Here is a 24,796-nt window from a genome sequence, read left to right as displayed (position 1 = left end):
CAGCCGGCTGTCCGTGGGCTTCCGGGGAGAGACTCCGCGTCGTCCTCCTCGGGCCCCTCTGGCCCTACTCCCTGGTCTTTGCTCCCAGTCCTCACCCTGCAGACCCCATCCCCTCACTGCTTCACAGCCGGCCCTTACAGGGATCATTTCTATAGTTCGTTACTAGATGTTTCTAAAGACGTGTTGCATTCGCAAAGGGCTTGTGAGCTGAATCCAGGTGGGCAGGAGCCAGGAGGGCCGGTCCCAGGGGACACGGCCGGAGGGACTGGGGGGCCACACGGCGGGCTTTGCTTCCTTTTCTGCGTTCTCCAGACCTTCTATGTAAGACAGGGCTTGGTGGACTTGGAAACGTGGGGGCTGTGGGTGACCTTGGAGGGAGCCATGTGAGCTGGACAGATTGGGCACGGGTCCCTCCTGGGGAGGAGAGGCGGGTGGGGGCTGGGGACGCTCTGCCCTAGGCCCTCCGCAGGGCCGCTTGGGGTGGTCCTCGGTCACTGGGTGGCTGTGTCCCTGCAGCGCGGAAGCAGGAGGTCATCAAGATCACCGAGCAGCTCATCGAGGCCGTCAACAATGGGGACTTCGAGGCCTACGCGTGAGCGGGGCATCTGGGCTGGGTCCCGGGAGGCCTGGGGTGGGCGGTGGGGGCTTCCCTGCGGTGAAGGGAGGGGCGGGCCGCGGCAGGGGCCTCTCCTCACCTGGGTCTGCCCCCCAGGAAAATCTGTGACCCAGGCCTGACCTCGTTCGAGCCTGAAGCTCTGGGCAATTTGGTCGAAGGGATGGACTTCCACAGATTCTACTTCGAGAACCGTGAGTCAGGGGGCCGGGTGCAGGGCGTGGGCGGTGCACCCCCGACAGCAACGCAGGGCTCCCCAAGACCTCCAGGCCGCCCCGGCCCCCCGTGCGCTGCCGGGAGCGGAGGTTCCCCGGGGCGCCCCGCGAGCCCCCGCCTCTGCCCCCGCCTGCAGTGCTCGCCAAGAACAGCAAGCCCATCCACACGACCATCCTGAACCCGCACGTGCACGTCATCGGGGAGGACGCCGCGTGCATCGCCTACATCCGCCTGACGCAGTACATCGACGGGCAGGGCCGGCCCCGCACCAGCCAGTCCGAGGAGACGCGCGTGTGGCACCGCCGCGACGGCAAGTGGCAGAACGTGCACTTCCACTGCTCGGGCGCGCCCGTGGCCCCGCTGCAGTGAAGGTGGGTGCTGGCGCAGACCCTCCCCGGGGGGCGCCCCCGGGCTGCAGGCAGGCAGCACCCCGTCCCCGCTCTCCCCGTCCTCCCTGGGGGGGTTGCACATGAGAGCTGACCCCGCCGGCCCCCTCCTCCCTGGGGGGTGGGGCAGACGAGAGCTGGCCCGCCCCCCCGCCGACCCCCTCCTCCCTGGGGGTGGGGCAGACGAGAGCTGACCTGCCCGTCCCCCGCCGACCCCCTCCTCCCTGGGGGGTGCACATGAGAGCTGACCCGCCCCCCCCCGGCCGGCCCCCTCCTCCCTGGGGGGTGCACATGAGAGCTGACCCCTAGCCTCCCCCTCCTCCGGGGGGGCAGACGTGAGCTGACCCCCACGCTCCCCCCCCCCCAGAGCTGCGGCCGGCTTCGCGGGACAGACTCGGTGTTTGGAGCCCGGCCGCCCTGCCGCGGCCTGCCTGTCGCATGTTTGTGTCTGCCTCGTTCCTCCCCTGGTGCCTGTGTCTGCACAAAACCAAGACCGGACGTGATTTCTTTTGAACACCAAGATGACGACCACCACACACACACACAATTGATGTTGGATGAAACAGGAGAACAAAACAAAGGAAAAAGCTGTACAAATCACTGGCATTTGTGGGGCTTCGAACCGACGGGCACCCCCCCCATGCTCCATGTGTCTGTCCGCCCCTGGCCCCTCGGGGACCGGTGGGGCAGTGACCGCGTCCACAGGGGCCGGGCTGAGGACCCGCGTGTGTTAGATCTGCATCCCCCCGCCGTGCATGGCTGCCGTCAGGAGTGCCGGCCACCTGGGGCCAGGGGGACCCGAGCACGGCTGTTCCCCTCCCTTCCTCTCATGCCCCCAGCATGGACGAGCAGTGCAGAGGCCGGGCCGGCCCCCGGGGCCCCGATGAGCCATCTGAGACGCCCCCGCGGGCCCAGGGCTCCCACTCCGGTCCCTCTAGGGCCGGGGAGGTGCAGACCTCACGCCTGGCGGGAGACTGGCCAAGAGGACACTGTTGGCGGCAGCCCCATTGGGGAGGGGAACCCTCGGGCCGGCCTCCCTCCTGTTCGGGGTGCCTCCCCTTCTGCCCACCTCTCCCCTCGCCAGCTGGTGCGGCCACAGAGGGGCTCCGGGCTTGGTCAAGACACAGGAAGGGGAGGGGGGTCAGAAAGCGGGTGAGTGGCGCCCTGGGCTCCCGGTGGGCACAGCAGGTGTTTGCGGACGGTGCTTTTGGAGTCTGGCCCAGAGCAGAGGGAGGGCTGGCTGCCCTGGGCCTGAAGGGCAGGGTGCGGCGCCCCCCCTCCCCCCAGGCCTCTCCAGGCTGCAGTGTGGGACAGGGACCATGGGATGAGGAGAGAGGCTGGGCCCATCGCGAGGTACCCCCTGCGTGCTGGTGGGCACTGTGGTGAGGCTCGGGGATGGGCCCCGTGGTCAGATGGCAGCAGAGCGCGCCCAGGGTAGCTGGCCAGGTGGGGTGGTCGGGTTGTGATCGCAGAGGTGCGGGACCCTGCCGCCCCAATACCTGCCCCTTAATTCACATTTGCAACAAGGATTTTCTTTATCTTCCCCCACAAATCAAGCCAAGGGAGGGGCACAGAGTGGGGAACGGGACACAGGATGCTGGTCTCCTAGGGGACTGTCCATCAGCAGACACTCAGAATGGACACTCACCTGCCCGTCCATGGCTGTGCTCAGGACAGCTGTCCCCACCCATGGACACAGGGTAAACATCTACCAGGCTCCCTGGGCCGCGGGCAGCGGCAGGGCTCACCGGGGACAGCGTGTGGCCCGACCACCCTCACCTCCGGGGGCCTCCTCCCCTCCTCCCCTCACCTGTTATCTCCACGGAGCTGCCTGTCTGGGATAATTTGGGGATTTTTTCTGGGGGATAGTTCTTTTGCATGACCCCTCTCGAGCAGGCCACACCTGCTTGTCTAGCTAGATGTTGGAGGTGTGGCCACTCTGCAGAGGGCCGGCTGCCTGCAGTGCTGGCCGGCCCCCCCCTTCTCTCTTTTTGCTGAGTTCCATTGTCTTTTCTTTCTGAGCCTTGTAAGTGTAAAAAATCATTATTTTGTTCTGTCTCGGGAAACTGCAAATAAAAGAAAAACAGGACAAACGGCTTCACGTGCAGCTGGGGGCCTCATGCCAGGGCCCCTCCGAGCCCCAGCCCCCAGCCCAGCCCCCAGCCCAGCCGCTCCCCCACGCAGCCCTGCCAGAACCCGGGTGCACCCTCGTATGAAGATGGGCAGCCTCCCCTTCACATCGGCTCCCCAGGCCCTGCCAATGCTTGTCTGTACCTCAGGCCTCGTGCTTTCCTGGGACAGAAATGTGGGCCTCAAAACAATCCGAGAGATAAACACTCCCAACTTGTGTGTGCAAGTGACTTCTGGTAAGAAGGGCGCCCTGGGGGTCACTAGGACAGGAGCCCTTGACTGCGGCTTCTTGGTGCCCAGCAGGTGCTCTCAGGAGGGAGGGCCGTGCCAGGGAGCGCAGAGGATCTGAGAGCGGGGCGCAGAGAATCTAGGACACAGCCCTCAAGCGAGCGGCAGTGGGTCCTGGCACAGTATCTAGGGTTCCACTCGCCTATCAGCTGTAATCCGAGGACATTTTCCAGGCCAGGCCTCCCCATGGATGCACAGCGCAGCCCTGCCCCGCCCCGGACGCTCCTGAGCCCAGAGGTGTGGGGTGCGACCCGCAGCGGGCTGGGTGGGCAACTACGGAGCTGGGCCCGTGAGACAGCCTTCGGTTGGTCCCTGTTAAGTGGCACCTGCTTTGAGCAAAGCTCCCTGGGCCTCAGAAGACCCCATACTAAAAAGCTGGTGCCCTTGGTCCAGCAATGGAACAGGCAGAGAAGTCTCCAGACCCTCTGATGATCAGCGAGCAAACTCATTCCCTAAACTGGGAGCAGACTGGAGACCCCTTGGCCTGCACGCACCCCAGGAGGCGCGGATGCCCCCACACACCTGCAGGGCTGCCCCCCCCCCCCCCCCCCCCGAGGAGTTTCCATCCGCGTGGCGCAGGCTGCTGTGCGGTAGTTCCCCAGGCCGGCTCCCCTAGGTCGGCTCTAGGGCTCCCCTGGCTCCTGCCAGAAAGGCCCGCCGGGGGGGGGGGGGGGGGGGGGCGGGAACTAGGCAGCCGCCACCTCCCCTGGACAGGCGCTCCCCGCAGGTGCACACACGGAGCGGCAGGCTTCGCGAGAGGCCCCTGAGGCTTGAACAAAGCAGAGGACTATTTGGAATTTCAAAAGACAACTTTATCCAGATAAGAATCTTTCAGATAGAACAGAGAAGTTAGGCGGCAGTTACTAAAATACACTCTTTGCCAAAGGCTTCCACGTGGGACTGCAGGAGCTGGGGAAACGCTGGTTTGGGCCTGAGCCAGCCCCCCACCCCCCGCACGGCCCTCCCTGCAGCTCTGCCCCACCGACCTCCAAAGTTGGAGTCCGACACCACGGTCCTTCCTAAAGGGAGGTCACAGCCCCCTGGGCACCAGTGAGCAGGTTGGGCCTGCGCGTTCCAGGGGGTCCCTCGGAAAGGCTATTTTAGGGGTAGGCCAACTCCTTTGGCCAGCACAGTGCCCAGAGCAGGATAGCCGGTGGGTAAACCTGCTGGGGTGGGGCGTGGGGGTCCTCCGAAGCCACGTAGGTGCCACCTTCTGGTCCAAACAAGGGCATTCAGGGCCCGGCACTTTGTGTCAGGACAACGGGACCTCTTGGGTAGGGCAAGAACCAGCATGCTCAGGGAAGGACCCCAGAGGACGAGACCCTGTCTGACACAGCCCCAGCAGGGGCTTCTGAGGGGACCAGGTCCCAAGGGTGCATCATGAGCTCATATCCTCAGGAAGCGTTGCAGGACGAGGGAAGGCAGTCTGGACCATGGCAGTGGGGCCTGAGGGAGTGGGCAGGGCTCAGGGCTGGGGCTCGTGCCGCTGGGGGGGGGGGGGGGGCTCTCAGCAGTGCTCCTGCGGAGATCAGGCCACACGTGGGGCACTGGGAGTCCTCGGGATGGCTGGCACCTGGTCTTGGTGGCCAGGAACGGTGGCCACAGCAAAGGCCACTTGCTAAGGCACGCAGGCCCCAGGTGGTCGCTAACACAGTCTTGTTGCCAGAGAGGCAGGTGAACACGGGTTGAGAGAGACAATATCCGCTGCTGTGACCTGGCGGGCAAAGCTAAGCTGCGAGGCAGGGCTGACGTCCCCCACCCCACAGGCATCTGTGTCCCGTGGATGAGCCATGCCCTCGGCAAGCAGTCAGTCCAGCACAAGTGCATCTGTGCGCCTGGCTCGTCCCAGCGCGGGCCTTGGCCTGGTCACCCCCCGCGCTTGCGCCCGCTGTAGGTTCAACCCCTGCTCCGCCCCCTCCGTCCTGCGATCGGGGCTCACCCTGGCTTTACTGGAGTGTTAATACAGTCAGCGCACAAACACCACCCCAAGGTGGACCGAGGACCAACAAGCCTGGCTCCGACCTCCCCGGGGACCTCGCACAAGTCGGGGGCCCACAGGTTTCCCAGGGGTTAGAGACGAGCCCTTCAGCGTCTATGTGAGTTACTCAGAGTTTATGGTTTCATCTGGCCCAAGAATACACCTTTGGGGGCCTCAAACGAGCTTTTCAAAAATCACCGGACACGTAAGTTTGAATGTTCCCCAGCCCCGGGCCCTTCCACGACCCGTCAGTTCCTGCCAGGAGCTCCCAAGTGAAAATGTGTCCCCACGTGGGTCTCTCCATGGTGGCTCTGCTTCTCCAGGGGCTGCGGGTCTGATGCCGATGGCCGGGCCATCTCGGCACGGGGGCCTCCGCGGGCTGCCATCACATGATAGTGCAGCACGAGTTCTGTTTCCGGGCCTGGACAGAAACACACCGGGGCTGGAGAGGCGGAGGCAGCCCCACGGCGGCCCACAGGCTGGGGTGGGGGGTGGGGGCCAGGAGGCAGGGGCCACGGAGTGGGCTGGGGGGATGGAGAGCACCTGCAGGTGGACCGAGCGTCTGACTCTGCACCAGCCTGGGTCCCCCAGCGCCACCCGACCCCGTGCGCAGGGGTTGTTCTGAGAATGTCCTTAGAGAACTGGTTCACAGGCGCGCCCCCCGCCGAGCCCCATGGCCGTGTCCCTCCCAGGCTCACAGGAAAGCACAGGTGCGTGCCTGGCCCTGCTGCGGGCCACGCCAGTGCGCCACTTCTGTCAAAGGGAACAGAAGTGGAAGGGCCGCTCTGGGAAGCCTGGAGGCCTCACCGCTCAGCGGGCAGCAGGAACATGCGAGGCCGGGGGCGCAGGGAGAGCAGCCGGAGCCGGGGGGAGGGTGGGGACAGGCCTCTGCCCACGTCGGCTCCCCCTGCGCCCAAGAGACCCTGCACTACTGCCAGGCCTGGGCCACCCCCTCTGCTCTCCCCATGCGTCACCGAACGTCCTAGGAACTCGTCGGTGGCGGGAGCCCGCGGGAGGGCTAGCACTCACTGTCTTATAGAAGGCTTTGGACTGTGTTCCCAGCACTTCGGACTTGGACACCAGGTCGTCTAGCCTCTCCCCTCGCTCCAGCAGAGACTCCATGGTGTTGTGCTGGACACAGAAACAAGCAGACGCTCTGTGTCCACGAAGCAAGCGGACACGAGCCCCTCCTGTGGTTCCGTCACGGGAGGCGCTTCTCCTGGGGGCTCCTCCCCCCACGTGAGCGTCGGGAGCATCCCAGCCGAGCAGGACCCGGAGCCCGTCCCGGGCGCCCCCAGCACAGGCTCACACCACCACGCTCGCAGCCACGGGACACTCGCGGACTCCCACTGGACACACCGCCTCCCGCTGCCTGAAGGGCCCGTGTTCCAACGCCGCACTCGGGGAGGGCCCGCGCGGACGGCCGTCGCCAGAGCACCTGCGAGCCCCTCTCGGGCTTCATCGGGGCAAGGAGCGCAAGCCTGGGCACTTGGACGGGGACCGGCCCAGGAGGGGGGACGAGTCGTCTCTCTCTACACAGAGCTCACGACCCCGGCTGCCGGCGCGAGAAGTGAACGAGGCGAAGGGCCGCACGGGGAGGCGGCACGGCCAGGCCCGTGTCTGCGGGCACTGGGGGCCACCGCCGGCTGCCCGCGCTCGGGGAGAACACGCGGACAAGCCCATGGAGAGAGACGGAGACACCTGCAGACCCTCACACCTCACTGCCGACCCACAGCCCCCAAACCACGTCATCCGCAGCGTGCCGGATGCAGCGCCCCCCGATGACTTCCGCAGAACGCAGCCTCCTGGGTCCTGCCCAGGCCGGCGTCCAACCCCCGGACACGGCGCGGGGCGCGAAGGCCGAGCCAGAGCCCGCGGGGTTTTTCTGGGCACCTTTGCCACTCACTCAAGGTTCGCTCGCTGCTGGGCACTGGGGTCCCATGTCTGCCACCTACTGGGAGCGGGGTGGATAAGGACAAGCTCCCGGTCCCGAGGGCTCACACGCCCGTCAGAGACGCGTGCACTGGTCGTGACCGCGCGGTGGCGTCGGGAGGCCGGCGCGTGGGGCACCTGCATGGGCACCAGGCAGTGTGCACTTGACCCCAGAGCTTTCCTGAGAGCTCCTGGGGGACAGTAAGCGGAAGAGCCACGATCGGTGGCTACTGTCCAGACACAATGGTGGCAGGTGGGAAGCCAGGGACCAGTGAGCAGGCAGAGGCCACGGGACCAAACTTGAGGAGAGAACAGACACGGCGAGTGCCACAGAGAACTTGGAATTAGAGAGAAAGAGAGGAGGCGGCACAGAGAGGGAGAGAGAGACGCTGAAGCAGTAGCTACCGACCAGCAGAGCGCTCAGGGAAGACGCGGCCTTCCTGCTCTCCTGACCGGGCCTCAGGACTCCCGGTCTGTGTTTAGCGAGCACGGGCGGCTTCTCCTGCCCCCCGGAGCCCACACCCTGCGAGAGGCACCTGCTGGGCTTGGAGACCAACGGTGGGGGGCGGGCAGCAGCGGCAGAGAAGCAAAGCCCAGAACGGAGACCGTCACAGCGGGGAGGGATCAGGGCCACAGCAGGTCTCAGCTGGGGCTCTCGTGCAACAGGGGTATTGCACCCAGACGGGTGCAGGCAGCGTAGACCCGGGGTCGCCTGGGCGGTCTGGCTTTGGGGCCTCAGACGCTCGGGGAGAGGCAGGCAACCACCCCTTCCAGCGAAGCATTTGCATGAGGGCTCCCCCAACCCCAAGCCTGACTGTGCACCTGGCACCGTCCCCTCCCTCCCCCAGCTCCAGGATGCGCTCACCCCCGCTCCCGCTTACCAGAATGATTTTGGTCTCATCCAGCTCAGCCTGCACTTTAGTCATGGGGTCAGCTTCTCGGGGGTTCTAGGGAAGAGCCCAAAACAACATCAGGAGTACAGTGACTACCTGGAAACAAAGCTCAAACCAAGGGAGCCGGACAGGGTTTGCCAAGTTCACCAACCACAGGCTGCTCACACGCACAACAGAGAAGGGAAAGCCCGCCGTGGAGCTCGGGTTCCAGGTCTCAGTGTGAGCCCTGCGTGTTTCAGGGGGACACCGACACCAGGGCTGCCAGGAAGTCGCCCAGAGCCGTGACCCGCAGGGCCGCTCCTGGCGGCTTCTGTCCCCCCTACCTGGTACCGACTCAGGTGGTCATCTAGGGCCGTGTAGCTGATGCTGGCAGGGGACCCGACTGGCCACTCTATCCTGTCCACGCGCTTGGAGAATTCGTCTAGGACCTGCAGGACAGAGGAGCCCATCAGCACCTGCAGCCACGGAACCTGAACGGACAGCCCGAGAGAGGCTGTCAGGCTCCAGAAGGAGGAGCACAGCTCACGGCCAGGGGCAAATCTAGGCTCAAGTTTTTAAGATTTCTGGCAATTAAAAATGAAGTGTACCCAACCTGACACGAATCTCATCTGGAGAAAAATAAAAGTATCAGAATTTTAAACTACCGGTTTCCACTTCTATCAGGTTTTACGATTCTAGGACAAAAGGTCCCTTCCCTCTCATTTTCCCAAACAGTTCTTCAAAAAGGGAGCTAGATCCTTTGGATTGAAGCAACCAGCAGATCTCACGTGCTCGTGAAAGGATCAGTGCTCAAGGGCCAGAGGCCAGCATCCTCGAGAGATTTCTGACGAGCACTGTGGCGCTCAGCCCCATGGCAGAGCTGGACCCACTTGGGGGAAAGGAGCGCCCGGGGCGCAGGGATGGCCTGGCCGAGGGGGGTGGCCACAGGGCCGAGCACGGAGTCGGCCGTGGCTCGCAGGAACCACAGTCACCCCCGGGGAAGGCAGAGGCAGGAAGAGTGGCCAGAGTGGTGGCCAAGGCCAGCCCGGCCACACTGCCAACTCACCTTCTCCAACAAGGTAAAGGCTACCCGGGACGGGTACTCGCTGTCAGCAATGACCACTCCCGCGAGACTGTCGTTTCGCACGTAGACGTGGCACAGATATTCTAGGGAGAGATCAGACACGCGCATGGTGACGTGAGGGCTTTGGACATCCTCACCCTGATCGTGAAAGTGTCACATTGCTGAGCCCTTGCCTGGTCGCTCAGGGAGACTCACACAGGACAGCGCAGGACGAAGCGCTGCCAGCAGCACGGCCCAGCACCGGCTTAGGACGAGTAAATGCCCAGAGGCCCGGTGCGCAAAGCCAGGCTCTAAAGGAGTGCAGGGGTGCAGAAAACCGCCCAGGGGACGCGGTCCCAGCTGCATTTCCCAGTCACATCCTGGAGCCCCAGCTCCGGCTGGGCTGTGTCTGCGAGAGCCACAACTCTCAGACACTCTGTCCTGCTCCTGAGCTGGAGACCCCGGACAAGACGAGCAGCCTCCAACTGCTTACAAATCCCTACGAGGCGGCGCCTGGGTGTCTCAGTCGTTAAGCGTCTGCCTTCGGCTCAGGTCATGGTCCCGGGGTCCTGGGATCGAGCCCCGCATCGGGCTCCCTGCTCGGCGGGAGGCCTGCTTCTCCCTCTCCCACTCCCCCGGCTTGTGTTCCCTCTCTCACTGTCTCTCTCTGTGTCAAATACATAAATAAAATCTTATAAAAAAAAAAAGTTCCTACAAGAGTGGCCCCGTATAAGGAAATCACCTCTTGGGGCATCAGGTTTCCTGCTGGAGGGGTGAGGGAGAGGGGAGGGAAGAAGAGAAGAGAGAAGGTCCACCTACAAAAAAAATGCAGTCCTGCTGACCCTGCTCTCCAGTCATCAAATCATCCCAAGTTCAGTCCGTACGGCTCTTCTACAAAATAGTCCTCATCCCCTGGTACGAATTTTTGTCACTTTCAAAAGGTTTCAGACAGGATACGGCTAACCATACCCCCAGAGAAAAAGGAACGTAAGGATTACAGCTGACAAATGAGAAACTTCTCATCCCAACGACGCTCACGCAGAACCGCCTGATGCTAACCATGCAGGAACAAAGGAGAGAGAGAACGTGAGCTCCTGAAGTCAGACGAGGGCAGCGATAAATGAGAGCAGGGCCGAGGAGGTCAGGATCGCTGCCGACGCTCTCTGGGCTCTGTCTTTACGTCCCCAAGTAAGCAAGGTGCAAATGTGCTGTCGATGCGCACGCACTCCCCAGAACCGGAGAGGCTGGGTCAGTGCTGGAGGACACAGCTCTCGGCAATCGCCAGGGAGGCAGGCCCGGAGCGAGACTGACCACACACCGGTGTTCACGGTCCAATCTCACCTCTGCGGTGTGGGCGGCACAGGGAGGCCACACAGGGCACACACAGGGGGACCCCCCTCCCCCGGGTGTAAGGACATCTGCATCACCAACACACGGCCCCCCGGGCTGCGGCCCTGCTCTCTGCCCAGTGAGCTTCCCGCGATCTGTGTGACACAGCTGTCCTTCCTGAGTCGTCTGTGTCACACAGGCTTCCCAAAGAAGAGCCTCAAGATTCTTACAGGAAACCGGAATTATGAAAAAGTGAACGTAAGAGCCAAGAAGAAAACGTAACGAGTCTTCGGATTCCTGGTCAAAAACCTAAGGAGCACAGGATGCGGTATTACCACATCCGTTGGGAATCCTTGTTTGCGATGTGTCCAACGTGGGCGGAAAGAGAAGAATTCAGGAAGCCCACTTACTGCTCCACGAGAGCTAGACCCCGATCTGAAGCAAGTCTAAGCTTTGGGGTAAAAACTGAATCAGGCAGCTCAGACTCCAACGGTGGGCACAGAACTGTGCGTAACCAGAACAAAGAGGAGGGAAGAGAGAACCGGCCAGCAGAGGAGCGGGGTCCTGGCAGCCTCCGCGCGGGGCAGCGCCTCTGTGGGGAGCTCCGGGCCGCCTGAAGTGGGACGGCGCACGCACGAGGCAGCGGGTCCTCTTACCTTGTTCTTTGACGGAAGCTCTGCTGCCTTTCGCGGAGCGCTCCACGATCAGCTGACTTGTGAAGGTCATGAATTCCTGAACGCTAAGAAACATAACACGTGTTACCTCTTCCTGTCACCTTGTCCCCAGCATCACGGAAGGTGACCTCCGAGTGGAGACACCAAGGGGCTGTGGCTTCTGGGTCTCATTCCTTTCCCTCCCGACCTCAGTGACTGAGGAGAGACGCTGTTTTCTTACAAATCCTCACAGCCGTTCGAGCCACATCTACTGGCTACCTCGCTCATCAGGACAACTCACTCCCACCCTCGTGGGGATTTTCTACAGGCTTTAGCCAAGGTAACGCTGTGGTCAGAGCACAGTTTGGGACACGGGGAGCAGCAGAAGCCAGCGTGGGCACAACCAGATGCCGCCGCTGCGCAGGCCGCACGCGGCAGCGTGACCCGCGTCTGCAGTGAATGCGGGCTACGGCTCGCAACACGGCCTCGGGCGTGCTGGCTCATCCTGGCATCCCGTCCAGGGCACTCTGGAAGGCAACCACGCGGCCAAGGAGGAAGAGGAAGTGACTTGTACAAAGGCTGAGAGGGAAAAGGACACTCATGGGCCCGAGAGAGAAATGGGCCAGAATGGGAGAGTCACAGGTGACAACAGTTCGGCTCACGAGACTCTGGCAGCCCCTCTGTGGAGGGAAGACCTCCGGCCATGGAGTGTACGTCCCCGGCTGGGAGCCGTGTGACCCCCAAGCCCGTTACTTCCTGCCCCATGCCAAACCCACAAAATCCAGGTTCGCTGTGAGGAGCGTATGGCACTTCGCACAATACCTGGTGCCCAGCATTCCTTCGAGAGAGTGATGTGATCAAAATCATCCCACCGAGAGAAAGTCTCCAAACACGGAAGTCCTTGCAGTAACACCAAGCAGAGACACAGCTCAGAGCACGACTGTGTCCAGACACAGGGGGACTTACACTCGTTGCACAAGTCTGCATACAGGGGCAAGAAAAGCTGGAGACCCATCGGAAGGTTTGACAGCTCAGGGTCTGGTAGCCACGAGGCAGGAAGAATGGAGGTGAGAGGCGTGGGCGACATGCTGCTTTCAGAGGTGCCAGTGGGGGCGAGCCCAGAGTACCGAGTGTGTCGACCATCACGAACTGGCAGGGGTATCCCACAGCAGTGAGGCAAAGGTCCCACACTGAAACCCCGAGCACCTTTGGTATACACGGGCAGCGAAGAAGAAAAACAGCCAAGTTGGCACCAAACGTTCCGTCACAGAAAAGCAACGACACAGAACAGAGAGCAGAAGCCGTGGTAGAAAAAGCTAAGCGTCAAGAAGATACTTCCCGAAGGCCCCAAAAGCAGCTAAACGTTTCCACGAAACAACAACAGGAACTGTTTTCGGTCCTGCCAGCAGAACACTCTGATCAAGAACAACTGCCCAGAAGCAGTGAGGACAGAGCCAGATGGCAGCGTCCACTGGACTCGGAGCCCGTAGGGTCCTTCTCTGTCGTGCCTGAGTCATCCCAGCCTCCCACCAATGGGCTGAAGCGTCTGCAGCGCTCCTCACACGCACCTCCTTGCAATTAAGGTGTCCAGAGATACTTAAGACGCCTGTAAGCCCTACACGTCCCATGCTTCCTTCCAAATCTGCAGCACACACCCTCTTGCACCATCAGAGCTTAATCAGAAAAAAACATAAAATTTGGGTTTGACTCCTGGCTGGTTGTGGTATAATTTCTTGCGGCCTCGTGACTTCATCCACAAAACGGAGCATAACAATACCTCTCCTACTGAACTGCTAGAAAAACCCCATCGGATAACATAAACTGGCTCTCCAGGTGTGGCCCCAAGGCCGCCCGGGTTAGAATCACTGGGAGAAAGGCGTCGGTTTAAAATACACATTCCTGGGCCTCCACCTACTCGTTCACCACGTCTGAGCGCGAACCTGGGAAATCTGTACTTATTCACAGTGTCCCTGCGATTCTATTACGACGAGAATTTGGAAATCACTAAGCACAAAACCAAGGTTCTAGTAGAGCATAAGCCTTTCTCCAACGAGAGGAGGAGGATTCCTCGCAGGTCCAGTCCACACACCGAGCAAGAGGCCATTTCAGGGCTCCGTGCGGGAGGGAGAGCCCCCTGCCCACCCAACCCCGACCCCCGGGCCATCCCCGACCCCCGGGGCCCCATCCCCCCGCCCCGCGGGCCGCCCCCGACCGCAGGCCACCTCCGACCCCCAGGACCCCGCCCCCGACCCCAGGCCACCTCCGACCCCCAGGACCCCGCCCCGCGGGCCTCCCCCGACCCCAGGCCACCTCCGACCCCCAGGACCCCGCCCCCGCCCGCGGGCCGCCCCCGACCCCCGGGGCCTCGCCGCCGGGCCCGCTCACCTGGACCTCTGGAAGAAGCTGAATGAGGACACGTCGTACGCGGCTTTGAGCAGCACCGCCTTGGGCTCGCCTTTGTACAGGACGCTGAGGCTGTACAGCTTCATGGTGCCCTCGGGCCGCCCGCCCGCCCGCCCCCGGGACCGGCTCGCAGGGAGCAGCGCGGCCGCCGCCCCCGGGGACCACCACAGGCTGCTGACGGGTCGGACGCCGGCTACCCCGCCTGGCTCGGGGTCGACTTCCGGTTCCGGTCGGGGGCCGCCGCCCGAGCCCCAACGGAGAGTTTTCGTGCCCCGGATGCAGAAAAGAGCGGCCGGAAACACGAAGGCGGTGGGAGGGGAGGAGCGGGGGAAAGACAGCGCAGCGCATGCGCGTGCGTGCAAGCCCGGCCCCGCCCCTCTGGCCTGTCTGGGGCCGCCCTCGCCCTCATGCGGAGTCCCGAGTTCTCCCAGGCTTTTCCCTCTCCGTCCTGGGGGGGTCCGGTCCCTTCCGGGGCCTCCCGCCTCCCTCCTGGGGCGTCCGGCCCCTTCCGGGGCCTCCCCTCTCCCTCGTGGGGTGCCCCGTCCCCTCCTGGGCCTCCCCCCTCTCTCCTGGGGTGCCCTCTGCCCTCCCAGGCTACCCCCTCCCTCTTGGGGTGCCCTGAGTCCTTCCCTTCTCAGGCCCTCCCTGCCTCCCTCCCAGACTGCCCCGAGCCCTCCTGGGCAGCTCCTGACAACATACCCGGAGCAGCACCCACACACCAGTGCTCTGGGAACCCCAGAAAGGAGCTTTGATTTATGGGAGGATTGCCTTCCTGTATTTTGTAAATCAAATCTCCTTTAAGGGGAAGGTCAGGACACTTTTCTTCTAGAGGCTCCTGCAGGGATGTGAAGGCAAACTTCCCGTCCTTGCCAGCTCTCCGTCCCGCCCCGTCCCTGCTCACGCAGGACCCCTGAGCACCAGCCTGCAGGGCCACGGGCTTCCTGGGCTGGCCCGCTACCTGTCTAGGCACTGATGTAGGAGGCTGCTGACCTCAAAGGGTAGCAGGGATGCGTCACTGCAAAAGGGCAGAAAATCCTATCCACACTTCGCGATCAGCCTGGCGCACAGTGACTTAGAAGGCCTCGTTTGCCTTGAGATGTTGAAATAACGCTTTGCCAATGGGTGGGGATGAATGAGGCAGAGTTCCGTAAGAGTTCCACGTCTTGCCCATTTCTTGTTTATTAAATGGTATTATGTAATCGGCATCTCACAGGCCACATAAAAGGGAACTTGGTCTTTGGCATTTGGCAGTAAGCTTACACAATCATGCTGGAAGCAGCCAGATCTGAGGTGATGGAAAGAGACAGCCTGTTTGAAGAACCCACAGCATCACTCTACACATTACTCTTAATCAGGGTTTCTCAGCCCCAGCACTATTCCTGTTTTGGTTGGATAATGGGGGCTTGTCCCCAGTTGTTGGGGGCCATCCCACGCAGCGTAGGTAGCACGTCAGGCCTCGTAGCCACTAGATACCAGTAGCACCCATCCGCCGTTTGGCAAGCAGGAATGTCTCCAGACGTTGGCAAATGTGCCCCGAGGAGCAGAGAAAAATGTTTCTGTGTCTGAAGGAAGGTCCTGCCACCTACCCCCTGACCAGCCCTCTTCCCTGGATATTTTCAAGTGTAGAGCGTGGAGAGGACTTTTCCACATCCCCCCTGTTTGGGTGCAAAACATCAAGAAGAGACACTGGCCCACGCCAGGCCAGTCACCCACAGACCCAGGCCCACCAGCAGGCCAGGCGGGGGTCCCAAGATGCCGTGCTGACACCGTTGTCCTATAGGGGGCGGGCGACAGCCGTTGCTGGAGAAAATCCCCGGAGCCCCTTTTCTCCTTCTCCACTGAAAGTTGTTCAGAGGGACAAGGAGGGCAGTTCTTGCTTGGAATAGATTTAAATGTGTTCACTTGTCCCATAGTGGTGGATGTCTTACCATTGGCCTTACACCAAGCACTCCCCATGTGCTACCTCATTCAGTCCTCACAGAAGAGAGGAGGATTTGATCAGCACCTTACAGACATAGAAACAGATTCAGGTCCAGGAAATTGCGAGTCAACACCCCAACACCCAGCACAGGCCAGCTCCACACCCAGAGGCTCTCCCCTCCTCTCTGGCCTGGGCCCACCTCCACCTCTCTATGTGGTTGCAAACTCCCCAACCCCATCATCCCTCTTATTGAGAAGCAAGCCCACCTTCCACTCCAGCACCCAGCCGTCACTCAACTCGGATTCAGTCCACAAGCCCCAAAGCATAAAGGTGAACAAAGCACTAACCTCTCTCAGTCTACTGTAAAACTGGAAATATAACCCTTTCCATCGGTGTGTTGCTGGGAATGGTAATACACTATATTCCAAGCTCCTGTCTTAGTAGATGTTTAACAAGTAAAAACCATGATATTTCCAGGCATTGTTATCATTTATGACAAAAACGAGAGATTATCCCGGGTTAAAGGCATCAGGCATCCTGCACGAAGCAGAGATCTGACAAGCTGAGTGAGGTCTGCAGAGTGGAAAATACTACCGTATGTCTTATAATTTCCTGGTTTCCATCAGTGTGTTGTGGTTATGTAAGAGAATTCTTGGTTGCAGGAATCGGATGTGTATAGGATGTATACGAAGGGTAACGCACAAATGGTAAATTGAAGGAGTCGGGATGCAGGTACCCAGGAATGCTCTGTACTGTTCTGCAAGTCTGAAACGACGGGGACGGGAAAGATTGCAGGGAAGAGCACAGATGTCTTGGCCCATGACGAGCGGCCCAGGCCTGTGAGTTCACCCCTGCTGGGCAGGCAGGTGCTACCCACCTTCAAGGCCTTGCTCAGCTCACGAACGGACCCATTTTTAGCTGCACAGCGGAACCCCCACGGAGCTGGATCAAAGCCAGCTGAGGGGCATGCCGGGGGTTTGCAGGGGGAACCCGGCCATGCCGTGGCCTTGGCCCCCCTACCCCCTCGTCCGGTCAGCCAAGGCCAGGGCTGCTTTCCCTATAATTGTAACGTGAACCTCTGCAGCTTACCCAGGACAGGAACCCTTTGAAAGGGACCACAGACGTGATCAGGCCTCCTAAGGAGTTTCAGAGCCTGTCACTCCTAAATGTGCCAATTTGACATATCGACTGCTTTCAGGTAGTAGCACCCGACACACAGCAGAGGCAAGAAGCCCACCCTGACCCTCCTTTTTATTCTTCAAAGCGGGAGATTGAACCCCCACATGAAAGGTGTCCTCCGGGTCGCAGGAGGAAGACATTCTTACCACCAGAGAGGAATGAGGCGGAGAGAAATCTGTGCAAACAAGCCTCATCTTGCAGTGACTCCCAGCAACATTCTCTCCCTGCCCCAACCCCTCTGTCACTTCGCTTCTTCACTAAGCGTTTCTTTGTCACCCGAGTGTTTGCTATTGATCGTTCCTGCTCTGGTCACTTCTCTGGGTCTTCGTTCTCTTGTGAAGGCTCCCGTGCACCTGTAAAGACTTTAGTAGAACGTGTATACTTCTCTCCTGGTGATGGCAGCTTAGTTCTGAGGCGCAGCTGGAGACCTGAAGAAGGCAGAGAATGTGTCCTGTCACCTCCTTAGTAGTTCACCAGCCCAAGGAGCACAGACTTGATGCCATCAGCCTGCCCCGGCCCCCAACCCCCCAGTCCCCCTCAGTCTCACTCTGAATACCACACCTAGCCCTCCTCCCCAGCCAGCCCTCCTCCCCAGCTGGGGCTTAAGTGCCCCCACCACTGAAGGCTCCCTGGCCTCCCCAGTCCCCCTGAGCACACCTCTGAGTGCCCTCAGCAATCCCCCCACGCTGAGTACCCCCTCCCCCAAGCCCCCCTCTGAGCGCCCCCAGCCCTCCCCCACTGCTGAGCAACGCCCTCCCCCTGAGCCCCCTCTGAGTGCCCCCAGCCCCCCACTGCTGACCACCCCCCTCCCCCTGGGTCCCCCTCTGAGTGCCCCAGCCCTCCTCCACTGCTGAGCATCCCCCACCTCCTGAGCCCCCTCTGAGTGCCCCCAGCCCCCCACTGCTGAGCACCCCCTCCCCCCGAACCCCCCTCTGAGTGCCCCCAGCCCTCCCCCACTGCTTGCACGTGGGCACCCAGCGATCTCAGCCAATCAAAAGCCCATCCCTATTGCCGCAGCAATTGGTTTACAGATGGGCACGTGATCCGAGCCTCAGCCAATCAACGCAGCCCCTCCGGGGTAGGCCGTCCAATCAGAGCAAGGCCCAGGACTCGGTGTTTGGGCCCCCAGAGAGGCACCCGGGTTTGCGGAAAGCCCGAGAAGCACGAGCAGTATCGAGGCGCACTTCCGGTTAAGCGTGGAGGGTTCCGTGCGTGTGCTCGCGTGAGCACCGCGGGCAGACCTCCGCTCGCACAGAACAGCAGGGGCACGCGCACGAGCGGGAGCTGCCGCCCAGGCCGGGCGGGGGGCGGGCGGTGGAGGCGGGGAGTTGACGGCGCAGAGGTCCTGCCGCTTCCAGAAGCCCCTAGGGCACGTGTGTCCTGGGAGGCCGCCCCAGGGCTCTGGCGGGGCCGGGTCGGGTGACATGCCGGGCCGCTGCCGCGGAAGCCGCGTGAGGGGCGGCCTCTGTCCGCAGCAGCGGCGCCAGGAATGGTGGGGGACGGCCCCAGGCCGGCCTCTGCAGCCCGGTCCTTCATCCCGCCCAGCCTCAGGGACCTCGTGTGGAAGGGGTGATCCTGACGCCATCCCTGCGTGCGGCCCCCGATCTCAGCAAACGGCGGCTGGACACGACAGGGCTCTGTGCATCTCACCTTTCAGCCAGCATGGGTTGTAATGACGACTCCCCTTCTAATAAATACATGGCCTTTCTTTAGGAATAAATCCAACAGAAAGGGTGGAAGATCTGTGTGAGAAAAATAACTCACCCGAAGGACGGGAAGGTAGACCTGAACAAGCGGAACGGGCCACGGAAGGGGCCACATTTCTGAGTGAGGAGACGCGACACACAGATGTGTGCTCCCTCAGATGCCTAAGTCCACGAACTGTGTGCATTTCAACAAATAATGAACAGCATTATTTTGTGAGGGAGGATGAGTAGATTCGAAGATTTATATGAAAGAGGAAAGGCTTATGGTAAAGAAAATGTAGGGGGGGAAAGGGATACTTGTCCTACGGGTTTTCGGACAGTTACAAAGTTACACCAACTGCAAGAGTGTGAATTGGCTGCCAGTGAGCTGGGAAAGGAAAGGTTCTTTTCGCCCCAGGGAAGAATGACAGGACAGCGAAAGGAAAGGGTAGGAAAGCAGAGCAAAGTTTTACTGAAGTACACTCCAAGGGAGGCGGGGCAGGTGGAGAGAGACAAAGGCCCGGAAGGTCTAGGGTGTGGGCTTATATCAATGTTTTCTGTTGCTTGGGTCCTAGGGTTGCAATATTTGAGTGACAGGCCTGGGTTATATAATCATTAGCCAACTAAGCACTGTCCTTTCTCTAGAAGTATTCAAAATGCCTGCAAGGGGTAGGAAACCACAACAGTGTTTCTGTTCTGGAGACACAGGTCGGGTAAGGACAAACGGTTGCTTTCTGCACAAGTGCACCAAGACAACAGACTTAACTCTTCCTCTGCCACCGGGAGGTTGTAACCACAAACTGACTGCTCGATGGGTGGACTGGGGTGGTCCCTGGGCGGTCCTCGGTTGGGGCTCTCCAGCAGGACCCCAGGACGTCTGAGGTCCATCCACCTGTCACTCGGTCTAGCTTCCTGCCTAACAAATGGACAGACAGACGTCCTGCACTCAGGCAGAGCTGAGGCCAGGCTGAGTATGAAGAGCCACGTTTGCGTTCAGGCAATTTGTTACTGACAGCAAAGAAGGAGCACCAAAGAGACCACTCCTTGTCCTGTGCCCTGCCGAGGACAACATCCCAACTAAAGGGGACAGTTGCCTGCCCCCCCAAATCACAGCATCTCCCCTGACTGGGAGCCCATTCTAGATAGCAGCCACACCCCACAGGGCACGGGCAGAAAGCCTCACATCTCAGGCCCAGAGACTAGAGGAAAGCCTCCGGACCGCCTCCCGGGCAGACGGGGAGGAGAGTGGGAAGTGGTCTCTGAGCCAGTCGCTAGTCTGTCCTCAGTTCCCGGAGGAGCACAGAGTTACGTGACAGGCTCAGCTTAGCTGCGGTTCCAGACCTGACTTCATAGCCTGGGGCTACTCCTGCAAGGTGACCAGAGCCAAGCCATTCCCTTACAAAAGAAAAATCAGACAGTGCAGGATGAACCCTGGGCCGCCAACATTCCACATCAGTGGGGAGACGATCACCTACCCAACAGACATTAGACAGCTACCTCACACCACACATAAAAACAAGTCCCGTAAGGACCAAAGTGCTGAACAGTAAAAAAAGAAAAAAAAAAGGAAAAATATTAGAAGGAAATGTGGGAAGACATTTTTCCAATTTTGGATGGGAAATGTTTTTCTTAACAAGACATGAACCTCAGAACAATAAAGAAGGCCAAGACTGAAATTCATAAGAAGGAAAAGCTTCTGCGTGAGGAAGACACCAGTGATCAAGTTTGAGCTTAGGATAGACTGCCGGAGACATCACGGGGGATTCCACAAAGGATTAGTAGGTATTAGAAATGGAACATGAAAAACCCCGTTATGCAAATTGAAAGGTAAAAGACAATTCAATAACAAAATAGTTAAAAAGTATAAACAAATCATCCTTAGAGAAAAATGTAAATAACCAGTGACCCGACGAAAAGGACCCAGCGCTTTGCAGTTTAAATGATGAGACAACAGATCAGCAAAAAATTATCAAGATTTATAATCCCAAGCGTGGAGCCAAACCCCTCATGTCGGTGGAAGGATTAATAAATTGGCATAGCCATTGAGGGAGGACTATAAACTCATCTACCCGAATGTAAGATGTGCAGAGCGTTTGATCTAGCAGTTCAGCCTCTAGGAATCATCCGGAAGAAACATGTGCATCTGAAGAAGGGGAGCTGCCTGGATGACCATCAGTAGGAAGTTGGCTTGAAATGTGACCGCACGCCCATCTGGAGAGTCTCACTGGCCATTCCTCGCTCCCTCTGCCGGACCCCGGGCTTGGTCCTGACCCCGCTTTGCTCTGTTCCCATCACACTCTCCCCTACGGCAGCCACCAGCCACTCGCGGTCCCCCAGCGTGCTAGCGCTGAGACGTGCTGTGAGGGCGAAGCGCACCAGGCTTCAGAGGCTGAGGCCAGAAGCTCCGGTTGAGATGGTCCTTGGTCTCCCGCCATTTGCTCCCGATGGCTGAGCTCCAGCACCCGGCCTCCCGCTGGGTTCCCGGGGTCCCGTCGCTCCGGGTGCGAGTGGGTGTGCAAGCGTCCTGAGCTGAGGACCCAGGGACCGAGGGCCTCTGTTCTGTGCAGGCCCACGGTTCCGGCTCAGGTCGGCAGGGAGGGCAGCCCCAGAGCTCACGGGTGGCTAAGCTGCCTGCTCCGTCTCCTCTGGATTCCACACTCGCAGGGGCCTCTGCTCCTTAGGACATGAGTTTGGAAGACGCCGTGACCCTGCCCTGGGAACTGGACAGGTGGCGAAGTCCGCGGTGACGGGGCGATCGGGCCGTCACTATGGTGATGGGGATGGAGGCCTTTGCCATCAGCCTCAGTTTTCTGCATGGCAGCTCTAATGACAGGATGGTCAGCCCTGCCGAGGCTGGAGGCCGCCAGCGCAGGGGCCCTGCTCCGGGTTGCCATGGCAGCGCGGGCCCTCTCGGGGAGCACAGAAGGCCCCGTGGGGGGACTCCCCGCTCCACACCTGGTCGGAGCAGGAAGTGCTGGGTGGCCCGGAGCCCGGGGAAAGCAGGTTGGGGTGTGAGAGGGACACAGTCACAACCTGATTACTCAAGAGTTGTCCCCGGCCACAGGAGGGGAGCAGACCCTTTCTGCTGAGTCTGTCCAGAGGACGCCGCGCCACCACAGCTTGGCACAGCCTGGAGAGAAGGCTGCCCGGCGCTGGCCAGCCCCGGCCTCCAGCGCTGGCCGGACGGGCCTTGGTGGGGAAGGGTCCCAGCTGCGTCTCCGAAGAGAAGGCTCGCCGGCTTGCTGGTCAACAATGAAAAGGAGGAAACTCTGTGCCTGAAGCTCAAGCCAGAAGGTGGCTGCAAGGTGGACCATAGCCTCCCTTCGGATCCTTCCTCGGCTGGCAGACGCCTTGGGGTCTTTCTGCTTCGGAAGCTGTCAGGGAACACTGAGGGGTCCCAGCTCACGCGAGCGGGCCGCCGCACAAATGCTGGATGACCGAGCCAGGATGGAGGTCACCAAGAAGGAAAAGGTAATGCACCAGCTCGTGGGCTTCCCCACAAGTGTGGGTTGTGGTTTGTTCAGCACGGACCAGCCTTGGCTCCCCAGAATCGGACTCTGTGCACAAGCCCCTTAGGGAAGGCCTGCTGGGGAGGGAGCCCAGGGCACTGAGTGTGTCCGGCAGCAAGGCTCCTTCTTCCCGGCAGACCAGGCCCTCTCCTGCTGCTTCAGGCTCCAGCCCCATGACTTGGAAAGTAGGCTGCCAGAGGCCTGGCAGCCAACTGCTGGCTGGGGGTCCGGGGAATTTGGAGCCCCAGCTGAGGGGTTGAGGGCCTGGGGTCTCAGTGGGCAGAACCAGCTGCCAGGCTATGAGGCAGGCCTCAACGGGCACCATGACAGGCCCCAGACCCCACACTTCTTCACAGGAATCCCTCCAGAAGGAGGACCATGGCTCCTGGCAAGGAGCAGAGAACAGTTACTTTTTCCACAAGAGAAATCCAGACGTCCTTGCAGCCAGCCATGTGCCCAGGCAGTGAGCAAGGAGACAGAGCTGGTGCCAGGCCTGGCGGGGGGGGGGGGGGGTCGGGCTGGCAGCCCCGGGCCAGGGATCAGGGCAGACCGGGGGAGGTCGGGGAGAGGGCCGGGATCCAGTCCCTTTGGCATGGTCTCCTCCTCACATGTCTTCACTTCTCCTTCTGTGACTTGACGAGGTCAGCACAAACACTGAGCTGGTTCGGCTCCCGGCAGAGTTGATGATGTTAGAGGAAAAAAAGCCAGCCCGAGCCAGGGCGCCTGCAGCCGGGGCCGGCGAGATGGGCCGAGGCCCGAACCGAGTCCCGTATCTGCTGGTGCGGTGGCCGGAGTTCGTATGAGAAATCCTGCCCGAAGGGGCCCCCGGGAGGCTACCTGGGGAGAGGGGAGGTGGCGTCTTGGGCCCAAGCAGAGAGGCGGCTTGGTGACTGTGAGCACTGGGGCCTGGGGCCTGCTGTTCTCTCGGGTCAGTGAGCCAGGCGCCGGTGCAGGGAGGCGGGGGGCTGGGCAGAAGACCCACGTCTTGGGTGGAGTGGTGGGGAGGCCGGCTTGGTGTCAGGGTCATCAAAGGAGCGCAGGTTCGGCTGCCGGCCCATCGGCTCCAGCCCTGCGTCATTTGCCCCGGGGCAGCGAGCGGTGCCCTGTTCACGCCTTCAGCGGTGTCCCTAACCATTGAGCTGCGCTGTGCCCACCTCAGGCTCCCAGGAGCAGAGCGTCCTGGTGGCTTTGGAGGGAGTGAGGCGCCGATTCTTCTCCTCTGCTTGCACGCAGCTCTGCTGCCTGTGCTGACCTTTCACCCCTCACCGGCAGTCACCCCTCCGCTGTCACCCCTCTCCGTACCGGCGGCTTCCTCACGCCTGTGTCAGTCCCTACATGGCTTCTGGAGCCGCTTGGGGGCAGGACTGTGTCTGCCGGCGCCCCCTCCCCAGCCTGCGGCCCCACCACGGCAGGTGCATTCCCTTGGCATGGAGCTCCGTCTCCCGACGGCCACCCCTCCTGCGTGGCCGGAAAGTGGGCCCTGGGAGCCCCCTCGAAAGCCTCTGTGTGTGGCTCCCTCCCTCCTCTGTGCTGAGCCAACCCTCTCCAGGAGCAGCCAGGGGAGCTGGTCGCTGTCCCAGGGCGGGACAGGAAGGGGGCTCCACAGTGCATGCGGTCAGCTTCCCTGGGTGGCTCTGGGGAGCACTTTCCAGGAAGAAAGCTGGTAGGGGGCGGCCCCCCATCTTAGCTAGGGGAGCCATAACCCAATGCCATACACTGAGGGGTTTCAGCAATAGCTGTTTGCTTCTTACAGCTCTGGAGGCTCGAGCCCCGGGTCGGGGCGTCAGCGGGGCCAGGCTCTGGTGGGGGCCACCTTCCCGCTGTGTCCTCACCTGGGAGAGACACAGAGGGCTCTGGCATCCTCTGCTCATGCCCCCACCCCCGGTGACCCCATCCAGCCCTAGTCACCTCCGAAATGCCGACCTCCTCATACCGTCACACTGGGGGTTAGGGCTTCTGACATATGAATTCGGGGAAACAAAATTCAGTTCTGTAGTGTGTAGAATGGAGCCCCCTGAAGTCGGGCCCTCCAGCTGCCAGGGCACAATGCCCCGTGGAACGAGAAGCTCAGAAATAGGATGAGGCTGCCCGGGGCCCCCTCAGCCAGGAGCCGCTGGCTTTGTGCACGCAGCCCCAGCTGTCCCAAGAGGTGGCCTGCAGGACACCGTGGGGGGCTGGCTGGAGAGGCCCTGAGGGCAGAGGCGAGTGAGCATGCTGCCTGTGTCCCCGCCTTCTGGTCCAGCATGTCCCGGGGCGGGGGGGGGCAGCGGCGCCTGGGGCACCTGGGGGCAGGAGCAGGACGAGGGGACCAGCAGTGAGCCCCGGCCAGGCCCACGTCTGTTCCTGTGGCAGCCGGATGGAGACAGAGAGGTACAGGCGGTCTTCCCTGTGCATCTGCAGAACTGGCCAGAAACTGGACAGAGCCGGGACAGAGCCGGGACAGAGCGGGGCAGAGCGGGGCAGAGCGGGACAGAGCCGGAGAGAGCGGGACAGAGCCGGACAGAGCCGGGCAGAGCCGGGCAGAGCCGGGACAGAGCGGGCAGAGCCGGGACAGAGCCGGGACAGAGCCGGGCAGAGCGGGACAGAGCCGGGCAGAGCGGGACAGAGCCGGACAGAGCCGGGACAGAGCGGGACAGAGC

General features: G+C 61.3%; 3 protein-coding genes across 4 annotated transcripts in view; 2 read left to right on the top strand and 1 right to left on the bottom strand.

Annotated features, from left to right (window-relative positions):
• The window catches only part of CAMK2B (calcium/calmodulin dependent protein kinase II beta), a 32,453-nt gene extending 29,145 nt beyond the window's left edge, over window positions 1-3,308 (top strand). For both annotated transcript variants that reach the window (XM_032430477.1, XM_032430476.1), the window contains 4 exons: window positions 517-592; window positions 713-807; window positions 966-1,200; window positions 1,583-3,308. In XM_032430477.1, coding sequence (XP_032286368.1) covers window positions 517-592; window positions 713-807; window positions 966-1,198 — 404 coding nt within the window. In that variant the 3' untranslated portion in view covers window positions 1,199-1,200; window positions 1,583-3,308. The remainder of the gene's footprint in view (window positions 1-516; window positions 593-712; window positions 808-965; window positions 1,201-1,582) is intronic.
• A 1,100-nt stretch (window positions 3,309-4,408) lies between these two features.
• Window positions 4,409-14,804, bottom strand: YKT6 (YKT6 v-SNARE homolog). The gene is made up of 7 exons (XM_032430600.1): window positions 13,846-14,804; window positions 11,464-11,546; window positions 9,482-9,582; window positions 8,760-8,864; window positions 8,425-8,490; window positions 6,641-6,742; window positions 4,409-6,032 (listed from the first exon to the last, which is right to left on the bottom strand). The coding sequence occupies exons 1-7, from the start codon at window positions 13,947-13,949 to the stop codon at window positions 5,997-5,999; spliced, it is 597 nt and encodes a 198-aa protein (XP_032286491.1). The 5' UTR covers window positions 13,950-14,804; the 3' UTR covers window positions 4,409-5,996.
• A 7,255-nt stretch (window positions 14,805-22,059) lies between these two features.
• GCK (glucokinase) overlaps window positions 22,060-24,796 on the top strand; it is a 36,830-nt gene continuing 34,093 nt past the window's right edge. Inside the window, exon 1 of the mRNA XM_032430607.1 lies at window positions 22,060-22,119. Coding sequence (XP_032286498.1) covers window positions 22,075-22,119 — 45 coding nt within the window. The 5' untranslated portion in view covers window positions 22,060-22,074. The remainder of the gene's footprint in view (window positions 22,120-24,796) is intronic.

This window comes from Phoca vitulina, unplaced genomic scaffold (genome assembly GCF_004348235.1).
Source record: "Phoca vitulina isolate PV1807 unplaced genomic scaffold, GSC_HSeal_1.0 scaffold44, whole genome shotgun sequence".
Taxonomy (NCBI): Eukaryota; Metazoa; Chordata; class Mammalia; order Carnivora; family Phocidae; genus Phoca; species Phoca vitulina.
The sequence above is the reverse complement of the archived record's forward strand: the minus strand, read 5'-3'. Positions and strand labels throughout refer to the sequence as shown.